At 36.0% G+C, this 12210-nt stretch overlaps 1 protein-coding gene across 3 annotated transcripts in view; it reads right to left on the bottom strand.

The window, feature by feature from the left end:
- The window catches only part of FGF7 (fibroblast growth factor 7), a 33038-nt gene extending 21954 nt beyond the window's left edge, over nt 1-11084 (bottom strand). Inside the window, exons 1-2 of one of the 3 annotated variants that reach the window (XR_004550048.1) lie at nt 10880-11084; nt 9779-10348 (exon numbers count right to left, since the gene is read on the bottom strand). Coding sequence is in view for 2 of the 3 variants with exons in the window: in XM_005148710.3 (XP_005148767.2) it covers nt 9779-10064 (286 nt within the window). In the remaining variant the exon portion in view is untranslated. Of the gene's footprint in view, nt 1-9778; nt 10364-10879 lie in introns of all 3 variants that reach the window. The other 2 variants (XM_013128977.3, XM_005148710.3) reach the window with 2 other exon arrangements.
- Nucleotides 11085-12210: the final 1126 nt, after the last annotated feature.

Consider the following 12210-nt stretch of genomic DNA (forward strand, 5'->3'; position numbering starts at 1 on the left):
ACCTCAGTAAGAAAACTTCCTTCCTGACTGCTGAAACAGATGCTTAGACAGAGTGCTCAGCACTTCAAAATACAATCCCTGTACTGTAGGATGTAAGAGAGCAAGAGGTTCAGCACACCTGTGTAGTTGATTACATTAGTAAGTGGGAGGAAGAAGGGCACAGCCCCTTGTAGCTGGCTAGCAGTGAGAACAGAGGGTTCATTACAGGAAAGAGGCTCTCCATGTGTTTCCCCCACTGTGATTTTCTCCACATTTTTTATGATGTCACTTATCTCATGAGGTAGGTGGTAGAATTTGTTTCCTGAGCGGATGAATAGTCTTTTTGGAATCATAATTTGGACATAAGGTATAAAAAAATGTATTTCTTTGTTCTAACTTGTATACAGTGGTTGAGAGTGCTCTAAAGAAAACTAACTTGCCCTGGAAGTTATGTACCTTTTTATTTGGTTTTGGGTTTCTGTCTTTGTTGGAAATATTGACCAGGATTTTCATGTTCAGTAAAAATTGTAAAAGGTTATGTTAGAAGAATGGATCTTTAATTGGAAGAATGGCACTTTGTACCTACTTAGTTTAAAAATAGTCCCTTCAAGTTGTAGCTAATTTAGCTTTTGATTACAAACAACGTTTTTAATCAGGGTACTGGTTTAGTATTTGTCATACTTGCTGTTCCAATATGTTGTCAGAGATGTGCTTAGTACATGGCAGAGATTTTGTTTTGTATTGTTAGAATGTGGTTTTGGTAAGATGATGCTAAACCAATACAGACAACAGTGCTGGGTGGGGAATTCAGTTGGGAGGAATCTCACTTTGGGCACAGGTATTTATTCCTGTCCTTATGTAAAGGTAATATAACATTTTTTTTGCTGTAGCATTGGAAAGTGATATGGCTCTGATGACTTCAAGGCTTCTCAGATGCAGTTTCCCTGCATAAGCAAATGTAAAGGAAGATCTTGTACTGGCTTTTCCCACAGCAGAAATCTGTTTCTTGTTGCAAGGTGGCCATATTAAGCAAGTATTATTTGAATAATTTTGTGCTGCATTTACATAGCTAGTTCTCCAAATCCTTTTAAGATCTCACCAATAAGCTCTCAAGAGCTTCTTGGATTTCTTTGTATTATCTTACACATTATGTGCAGTCCCTCAGCTGTGTAGGCTATTCCAAAGGCAATAAATCAGCGTGGTAGAATTCAAGTTGCTTTTGCTGGTGAAAGCTGCACTTTCCAGTCGTACTAGTACTGTCTGCACTCTCTAGGATTCAGCTATCCTTCCTATATTACTTCAGAATTCTGTCAGGGAGTACAACTCTTCACAATGGCTTTTCTGCAGAAACTATGTAAGCATTTAGCTAGAGCCATGGTTTTCCCAAATACATCCTCTTAGTGGCTAGCTGGAGAGCCTGAACATTGCCACTCCTAGAGTTCATGTGGACCACACAAAGGGAAAATCTGTCATCACAATGTGATGTGGTGAACATGTTCTGGAAGAAGCTAGAAGGCTCTTGCAGTGAGCATCTTCACACACCTGGCAAGCATCTAAAAACTTCACATTTGCCACTACATTGTTTACAGCTGCTGTACATACAAACAGCCCACAGAACTACAGGACCAGGTCACTTAACCAGCTCTGGGAGTTCAGCAGAGTCACAGCCTTTCAAAATACCTCTCAACCCAAGTATCTTCAGCTCTAGATAATAAGTACATTCACCTGTAGTAGTTTCTGTCTTTTTACAATCATAAAGTTGTGTATTTCGTTATTCTATTTTGCTTCAAACAGTTACTTCTGATTGAAATATCAAAACCCACTTGACCTATAAAGGTCATAATAAAAACTTCTAAAATTAGCACAGGCTACTAATGAAAATAGGCTGCTTGTTAGCAGGTGTGGGGTTTTTCTGTTTTAAAGTACATTACCTTCTAGTTAGAAAAACACCAAAATTCTAAGGTATCAAATGGCTAAGGACAAGTCTGATCAGCTTCTTTTTATAGTCTATAGCACCTCCCAGTGTCTATTAACACATTTAAAGGAAAGTAAACCGGCTTACAAAAAAGAGGAGGTAAGGCATGTGGGCTATTAAAGGTAGAAGAGCTAATGCTAGGAAGCTCCTTCAGAAGAAAACCCCACAGGTAATGTGGGCACTCAGAAGTGTTTTGATTCAAGTGATGGAGATGAGTGGTGTTTGTTAGTCCCCTGTTGAAGTTATTGTGGTTATAAATGCTATGAAAGGGTTCATGTTTCTGTGCTTCCCTTTGCATTGGTTTATCAGTATTCTGACTGTGCTTAATTTAGAAAGACTGCATAATGAAGGAAAAATTTACTCTCTTTAACAGAGTATCTAGACCTTTTAATAATTTTGTCTTGGTTTTGAATTGCCAGATTCCCATTATAAATTTAAAAGAACAAATACTCAGTTCAAATAAGTTGATGTAGCCTTGCTGATGTTAATTGAAATTTACCTGATTGTCTGATTCAGCCTGTTTAGAATATTAGTCTTCTGCTGATAAACTGTGCAGGTACTAGATTAATGTAAAATCCTCATTTTGTACTTTGTTTCAAAAGCTAAATAATAGTCAAGACAGCATATTGATTACATTGGTATTTTAATTGGTGTTTGGTGTGTTTGCTTGAAGTTGTGGGCACAGCTGTGAATATCCATGTCCAACTTTTCAGCACCAATTGTTACAGAAAATTTTTTTCATTTGTATAAATGATGTCATGTGTTATGAAAGTTTTAAAGTGTGACAATTCAGTGCTATGATTGTTAACCTCTATTATGTTATTGCCATAGGAATTTTCACTGTTAACTTTTTCTTACTGATGTTTCTAAATTACATACACCAGAAGGCTAACTTGACCTTTCCATCAGCTCCTATTCAGAATAAAAATTAAAAATAAAGTCAAAGGTTGAAAAAGACAATTGAAATGCATTTGCCAAATATAGTCATAGACAGTCAATTATGCAATGAAAGCAGTGTGCCACCCAAGAAGAGTAACAGCCTTCATTTGCCTAAACTTACTCTGTTTTGATGAGGAAAGTGTTCCAAAATATACTACTAGTTGATACATCTTGCAGTATGGAAAATATAATTATATGCATTAGGATGTCTTGGTCTTCTAAGCTTTAAGGAACATAGAGAGGAAAGCCAGGTTTGTTTGTACTCTGGGATTCTAGAAATCTAAAAGAATCACTTTCAGATACTCAAACAATACAGAAAGCTGGAAGCTGGAAAGGGAGATACTGGTTTTGTTTTGCAAGACTGACTGTATAAGGAATTAGGGCTTTTTTGCCAAACTGTGTGCCTGTATGGAAAATCGCTGCTTTAAGATTCATCTGAGCTCTGTGTTTTGTTTTTCTTTTCTTTTTTCCTAGCTACTGACTTCAGTTATATTAGTTATATTCTATTAGTCAATCGATATTCCATGATAAAAGTATCTAATATCTTCAGCATTAGCACACAGTTCTTTTGTAGGTTTGGAAGCTTTTTCACTAACAATTTGTAAAGCTTTTTACCCAGAGCTGAATAATAATTTTTCATAGATGCGCAGAGAGCTTCAAGAATTTTCCCAAAGTCTGTAAGCAAATTGCTTAAAACTTTGGATTAGCCTCAAATCTCTTGAGTCTCAGGTCAGGACCACTTCAGCACATTTCTTCAGGATGGAGCAATAGCTGCTTAATGATACAATACTGATTTTTTTTATTTTTGTTTTTCATACATTCAGAAGTTCTAAACAATGGGGGGGAAAAAAGCTGTGGGGGAGAAGGGGCTGCAATTTATCTTTTTAAATGTATCTTTTAACTGCTTCTGCAGTTGACTGCTGGACTTGATTGATGGTTCTGTTTCTCATTTCTGATCAATCTCAGTATGTTTTTCACTGCTCGTTTTACGTATAGCTCTTACCCCAGTTTTAAAGCGCAGGCAGGAACATGACATACCCTGTTGGTGTATGTTAACTTGCGAGTCTTCTGCCTGTGCCCAGAGGTTTGATTCTCCCCTCACAGAGCTTACGCAATCATTTTGTATTCATGGTGAGAAGAAAGAAAGTATAAACTGCTACTGTTCTGACTTTACAAGTATTTTTCAGTTGGTAAATGCCATGGTACAAACAAAGTGATGAAGAGCTTTACTTGTATTTTGTGGTACCCCTGTCATACTGTGTCATTTGAGCACTGATCTAGACACTGATGTGTGAGATCTGAAGAGTCTTGCTGCAGTGGTTCAAGACTTTACTCAGTTCTTTTCCTCACTTCTCCCAAAGAGTGCCCTTATTGAAAAAGTCAATAGAAGCTGTAAGACAGGTATAACTCAGCTGCTTCTGTTATCTGTATCTTTGCTAAAACCCATCTTTGTCAGCAGTTGATGGTGAAAGGCTGGGATTTGTGACTAAAATATAGGTGGAGAGTCTCTTCTACTGAACCTTGAGGAGGCTAGATCTGCAACCAGTGCTAGACAAAGAGCTAGAGAGAGAGCATGGAGATCTGTTATATTTAGATCTGATTAATCACTGTAGAGAGAAAGTAATCCTTGGCACTGTAGGCTGTTTTGAGAGGATACACATAGATTGCCAGTGAATTAAATCTCTTATAATTGAAAAGATTAGCAGAATACTAATGTGAAGCAAGAGCACTTTCACATTAGTGAAGGTTTTTTTCTGATGCCACTGTATTGGTTGAACCAGCAGCCTCTTGAAAAATCAAGAATGCAGTTGCAAAGGCAGACTTCCTGTTTGGTTGGCACACACCCTAACTGAATCCCTAACTGAGTATCAATACCTGCCTTGAAATAGCTGATTTTCAGATACTGAATATTTTTGTTCCTCTAAGTAATATATATTTAAGCAACAGAAATAAAAACTTACATAGTGGCATAGCATGCTGTTGTGGTTTAAGCACAGCCACACAGTCTCACACCACACTCTTTCTTCCTGCCCCTCCCAGCTCCTGGAGGGATGGGGAGGAGAATCGAAAGAATGTAACTTCCATGGGTTGAGATAAGAACAGTCCAGAAACTAAGGTATAACAGAAAACACTGCTGCTACCACCAATAATAATGATAAAGGAAATAACAAAGGAAGAGAATATGATAGCACCCATTGAAATGAGCCCAAGCCAGAAGAGAGCGTGCCCTTCTGGTTAACTCCCAGTTACCTCCCCAGGCATGACATGCTGTGGTATGGAATAGCTTTTTGGCTAGCTTGGGTCAGGTGTCCTGTCTCTGCTTCCTCCTGGCTTCCCCTCCTCCCTGGCAGAGCCTGAGACTCACAAAGTCCTTGGTCAGAATAAACATTACTTAGCAACAACTAAAAACATTGGTGTTATCAGCTCTGTTCCCAGGCTGAAAGTCAAAACACAGCACTGCACCAGCTACTAAGAAGAAGAAAAATTGACTCTTACTGCTAAAACCAGGACACATGCATAGTCCAGTATCTGCTTTACTCTAAGAAGCATGTATAAAATGTTCTTGGAAATAATTTTGATTTTTAAGTAAGTTTGAGTATTCAACTACTAAGATGCATATAAAGTTTATTTTGTCATGATTTAGAGTTTAGGTTTGAACAAAACTGAGTTGGCGTTAATTTAATATTGCTGAAAACTGACTTGTTGGATTTTGATGAAAATAGAAGTATTTTGCCCAGAGAAAAAATTAAAATCAAGATTTTGCCCAAGCTGTCAGTAGACTTTTTTCTCTCTCTCTTTTTCTGTCCCCCCTCCCCCTTTGCCCCCCCCCCCCCTTTTTTTTTTATGGTTGGTTTTATCCATTGAAAAGAAGAGGAAATAGACACTTTCTGGCTTTAGAGCACACATGGACTGTGATAGGATCAGACATCTTAGGATTCAGGTTCCAGGAAGGCTTTTCTAGTAACTTAGAGACCCTTTGAAGTCTTTAAAATGAGATTCCAAAGGCAGCAGAGCGTGGAAAGTCCTAAAGCATCATCCAGTGCTAGTTGTAAATCCTCTTGATAAGAGTCAAAATAAACTCTGATTTTTTGCTGCCCTTTTTTTTCTGAACAAAATCAAATAAAATCTGTCAAAATTCATAAGCACAAACGGAAAGGGTAAGCAAACAGTAATAAGGAGAGATTTTCTCTCAAAGATGGAGTTAACAAATTGCTGCATTATCTCCAAGATTTGTTCAGTCACTCTCACTTTTTATAATCATGAATTCAAGAAGTCTGTTTTGTGTGTCCATTTAGAATACTTTACATGAACAAGAGAATTTCTTTGTTTTTTGTTTTTTAATAAAAAGCATGTAGTTTAGGCTTGGACAAAGGATAATAAGTGATTGTCAGAGAGAAAAACTATTTATGAGTAATGGCAGACAGTTTTTTTCCCTGGGTGACCTAATCTCTTGGCAACTTCTTAATTCTTGCTTTAGTTTTTCAGTATGTGATTCTCAGTTCTCACTCTGCCTTTTAGTGTTCAGAATGAAAGCAAAGCTGTCAGGTGCAAAGTGATTTCCTCTGCTTAGCGGAGATCACTGTGCTCTAATTTGCTTACCTTACTGCTGAGTTACCACCTTTATGTCCACCAGAAGGCTCTACTGCTTTTGGAAATGTGCACAGAAAAATATTCTTTGGATGCCTAACAGGGGCATCACTGTTGTAAATGGAATTCAACAACATACTTTCACTGAAACTGTATATTGGACTAAGCAGTTAACTTCTGATGCATTTTGAAACAAGTGAATTATAAATACAGAGTAATTGCAATTGGTTCAATGTTTAATTTTGTCATGGAATTTCAGGCTATATGTATGCAATACACTGGCTTTCGAACGAAAATCTTAAGAAATTTTAACTATTTTTGCTTCTCCTTTCATAGGATGTGTATCTATGTTCTGTAACTTGCTAGAGAAGTTTGAAATACAAAGACCCTAATTCCTCACCATCTTGGCAGTCTTACATTTATAGTCCTGACTGATGAGAGGAGCTCTGTGAATTTTGGCACTTGCTAGAATTATGATGATGATATTCTACAGACATTTCTCAATGTGAAGATTGCTCTTCACATTATTCATGTTCACAATTCATGGGCTGAAAACAAGTAGTTGACTGTCTGCAAAGCTGTCAGTGAAGCTTCCTTTATGAAACTAAGTTATGATAGTTAAAAATATTATTTTAATTTTTTTTCATGTTCATATCACATGTTAGTGATTCAGAAGGGAAAAGGATTCATTTTATTTATTATGTAAGTGGAAAATGAGGGCAAAATGAGAAGACACTTCTTGGAGCAACACTTTTTGTACCCATTGATTAATTTGACTGCAACTGTTCTAGGATTCCATCCTGAGAAACAGGTATGATTTCCCTTTTACTAACTTTCAGAGTTAGAAATTAGAGAACAAGAACATTTGAACACCCAGATTAATACATCTTTGTAAAGGCTATGATTTTTAAATTATGCTTTTCAGAGCACGTGGATATAAGTAGCCTGTTTAGTCTTCTAATGTTAAAAATTCTGCTTAGAGGGAGTGTATTATTCCAGGTGGGTTTGGGTATGTGTGTGTGTGTGTGTGTTAGTTTTGTTTTGTTTCTTCCCTTATAGAATAAATTATTTTCTTTATAAGTATTTTAGTAGAAAGCCATAAACACATCTTCAGGAAGGTTGCTCACATGCCCTTTTGAATAGAGAGTATGACAAAAAAAATGTTTTTCAGAATGCTATTTGTTTTTTTTAGTTTCTCAGAAAATCCAAGTTATCAGTGTTCACATTTTTCCAGTCCTCCTTGTCTATATTTCCCTATTCTACTTGTCCAACAAAAATCATTTGGATATTATTTCCTAGCATACAATAGGTAAATTACATCAAGAGACATAAACTTAAGATGGTGGGAGACTTTCCATGTACTTTAGCTAAATTTAGTGGAGGCAGATCATCATAGCACTCATCAGTTACCAGATAAACCATGCAAGTATTGATTGTTTTTTCTCCTGCTACTTGTTGCATTTACCAGAAAAAGAATTCAAAACTGTTTTTACTGCAATATAAATGAAAAGATTTAACAACACTAGGTCGTCTTTCTCTATTTGTAAGAGTTAAATACCATGACAAGATATTCATAAACTTTTCAGAAAAATACAGGAAAAGGGATTGCCATTAGCACAAGATGATCTGATATCCTCTAATAGTTTCACTACAGAACATTTCATGGTGTCATTAGTGTGCTCCAGCATCCTACAGAGAACTCAGAACCTTTACTAACAAAGCTTTTACTTCAGCATCATGGAACAAAAAAAGGCAAATTTGTATTCATTCCCCTGTGCTGTCATATCTCTGTGAAGTGTTTGTAAATAATAACAGAAACAACAACAAAAAAACAGGTACTGTTGGTATTCATTTATGTTCAAAAATTTAGAAGAAGCAATTTCAATAGTTAGCATCCGTTCTCCCAGTGATTTTTATGGGAACAACATTTCACTTCAAAACTAGCCCTATGGATCTCTATTGTAGCAATGTCCTGGAACTCAATGGGAGTCTTCTTGAATACGGACCAAATAAATTATTTGGCTGCTGGCCATGTGTTTTCTTTCAGAGGAATATGGTTATTCACTACGTAATAGTGCAGGAAGGAGACATATGGAAACAAATTTTAAAAGAAGCAGTAACATTAGTCAATGAGTTTTAGCCATGCAAGTTGCCAAGCACTTAATGTAGTCATGAAGGCAAGAAATAAATTATGAAGCCCACTAGTCAGGCGCTTAGCATGCAAAAGTGCTGTTCTTACAGAAAATAATCAGTCAGCTTCAGCTGAAAGCTGAATTACACTAACAGTTACTGAAGTTTGATTTATTGATTCCTTTTGCTGCTGCTGTTATAACAGACACAATAATACATACAACCTACATGAAAACTGTTTTTAATAGCATCCTTGGAAATATATTTGTCTTTTCAGTTGGCTGTAAACACTAGACCAGCATGTCTCTGCCTCCTTTTCCTCACAATTTTGTCTTGAAATATGCAATGTAATCCTATATATTTTCCTGTTGTGTCTTAATAATGATATTTCAAGTGGATGTCATGTTTTTCTAAGTAAATGTTATATTTGTAATAACATGAAAGCCAAAGTGGCCAAAAAAAGTGACTGTAGAATTGATGCCTTAAAATGGAAGGTAAATGTTTGTGTGAAAAACACAGATCAGTACAATTCTTTTACCAGTTCAAAACTTGTATTTGGTAGAGCTTTGCAAACTATTGTATGTCCATTCTCTCTAGATGAGTCATGGTTTTGGAAGAAAGGGGAAAGAATATTTTTTCAGCATCATGATCATTGTAATAGTGAACTGCATAAACTATAATAGATTTTGTTCCTGGTTTGGCAAACTATCTAAAAGATTTTGCAAGAGAGTTTACATAATTCTTTCCATTTAACTTTCTAGTATTGCATATGTTTTAATTGTTAACTCTATCACACCAAACTTTTAGGTAGTTTGTGGACTATATAAATGTGATTTAATGTTTCATAAGTATTTTATGGGCAGAGTTTGTGGTTATACATTTTCATACTTACAACCTTAATTCACTTGTTAAAATAGGCTCTCTGTTTGCTAATAGTTACCAGATGTAACTAATACATTAGCAGATCTAAAATGTAGTATTTAAAATGACGCATTTCAAAATCAATAACAAATGTCCTGCTGCAGGACTAATTTGAAAACTTGTCTTATATAATGCTCAGTACACTATACAAAATTCTTTTGAAATTAGTATAAATCAAGAAATAGAAGAAAATTATGTGTAACTTTCTAAAAACTTAGAAATAGGAAAAGCAAAAATATTACTTACTGTAGTTGTTGTTTGCTTCTCTTGTCCCTTTTACTTTGCCTCGTTTATCAATCCTCATATACCACTGAGTTCGACAGAAAAGTCTTCTCACTCTTACATCCCCCCCTTCCATATAATCATAGCTTCTGGTGTGTCGCTCAGGGCTGGAACAGTTCACATTTGTAGCCATTTGCTCTGGAGTCATGTCATTGCAAGCTAAAGATATAGTGCCCATTAGAAAGATAATGTAAAAGTATGATCTGTAGAGCAAAATTGGCAGGATCCATGTCAGTATCCATTTGTGCATTATAGTGCAGTGTTCTGGGTGTTCATGAACAACATAATGAAAATTAAATCTCAAGTAGACTGTTGCTCTTAGGTCACCGACCTGCCTTCTGTCTTTACGAGTTACAGATTCACTTAAATGAGATTGTTCCCTCTTCTAGAATTCTGATCGTTATTCCTTAATAGTTAGTGGTGAAATAGAGCAGCTTCTTAAATAACTCTTCAGTCAGAATATCCTTTAAAGACACAAGTTATAAAAACCTTTGTTGTCGTGACCTTCTGTACTACTTGAATTTGCTGCTTGCACTGAAAGTAAAAGATCTGTGAGAAAAGGTGCATGTATAAGTTTTATGCTCAATTGTAACAAACGTGCAAGGATACATTATGCTAGTGAAAATTACTATACATAAATGTATGACATGCTGAGCTGACTTTAAAAATATGCAGATGTCTATACAATAGATATCTCACACAAATTTTTACATAAACAGACATTTAAACTGATTGTAAACATAGTTCTGTCTTCAGTTTTAAGTCCTTGCAAAAATCCACTATTAATGCAGTTGAACTACTTTCTCAGGCATGGTATAATTCTGCTGATTACTGCATACCTATATATTCACTATTAGCACAATTTATCATATAACTTTTCTCTAGTTCAAATTTCAACAGAACTCATAGTCTTAGCTCTATATTTTCTTTATTCGTACCCTTTTCAGCTTATTAATAGAAATAGTTTTCTTAATGCTTTTTTAACATCTAGCATATACAGATGAAGATAAAAGTCATTAGCCATTAGAAACTGTTAAACGTTCTTGTAAAGGACAGATAACTTACTTGTTCCTGTTGATAAGAGCTGGATACACAAGTACTCCATTTCTGTTGTCTGCTTTTTGCAACATGAGACACTCTACTGTAGCTACAAACTTTCTCAGCTCAGAAAGACTCCACCAGAATTATAATTGTTTCCATAAATCAACACGCTGGAGCGATGGTGTGTATGTGCTTATGCGTGCGCGTGCATGTGTTGAGCCTGTTGTTCAGTCCTTTTCGATAAATACCTTTGCTGACCTCACTTGGAAGCAATTAGAATTTAACCAGTCAGCTGTCAGTTGAATGCACGAACAAAAATAAAAGGAGACTCGCATTGTATCGTGTCCAGTGGTCATCAGAGGGAGCTATGTACATAGTTTATACTTTAAATCTCAAAGAATCTACTTTCTAAAAACATATATTCTGTGGTATGTGGATAGAATTGCTTCACATACTAGCTAGTGTTTCTGTGCATGGTTTAGGTCAGTAGTTATCTGTCCTTAAGAAATTCCTCCTTTTCTCTTTCGTACTCACACATTTATCTCCGTTTGCTTTCAAATCTCTTCCGCAGTTCGGTGGATTCATAGTCTGCTTAGTGCCTTTCTGATGGATATGAAACATGTGGGTCCATTATGTACTGTGGAAAAGGGTGTGCTGGGGCCATTTATAGATCATGCAATATATCTTTATATCAAGAGATTTTTATTTCATCAGCCACTAGGTGAAAATGAGAATGTATATTTGGATGTTCAAAGACCTGTTCAAACACAGTCTTTATCAATATGAAAGAAAAATTACTTCTACGTAACAGCCTAGTTCCCTAGAAGTGACCACAATGCAAGAAAAACTCTTGTGCTGCATATCAACCAGTGACTGAGCAGCAGACTTAAAATACAGAGAATCAAAATAATGTGTAGATATTCCTGATTTTCTGCTTCTGTACACTTATTTTGATCTTTGGCACCAGTCTGCTACCCAAAGTCTATGTTCCATTTCACTCTTAAATTAAGTTGAATTTCCAGTGAATGTATTTATAAAACACAATGGAGCTATTTTTTCAGTACCTCCTTATCCTGTTTGTTTCCCACATTGTTGATGTGCATACACCTCAGACCCTTTTGTAAATAATAGCAACAAGGAGAGTTTGGAATTAACCCACATATTAAGAGTAGTTTGCTTACCTTTAGTAGTCTGTGCTTGATAATATAATGCAGTTTAGCATTCCCTGCATTTATTCCCTTATTCCTTCCTCTGTGTAAAAATTGAAGTAATGTAAAAATGAAGTAAACTGTAGAGATACTTAAAAATCATAGGGAGTACATATGTGCCACCTTGTGGTGAGGGAAACATAGGTG

The sequence above is a fragment of the Melopsittacus undulatus genome, chromosome 9 (assembly GCF_012275295.1).
Source record: "Melopsittacus undulatus isolate bMelUnd1 chromosome 9, bMelUnd1.mat.Z, whole genome shotgun sequence".
In the NCBI taxonomy this organism is placed as follows: domain Eukaryota; kingdom Metazoa; phylum Chordata; class Aves; order Psittaciformes; family Psittaculidae; genus Melopsittacus; species Melopsittacus undulatus.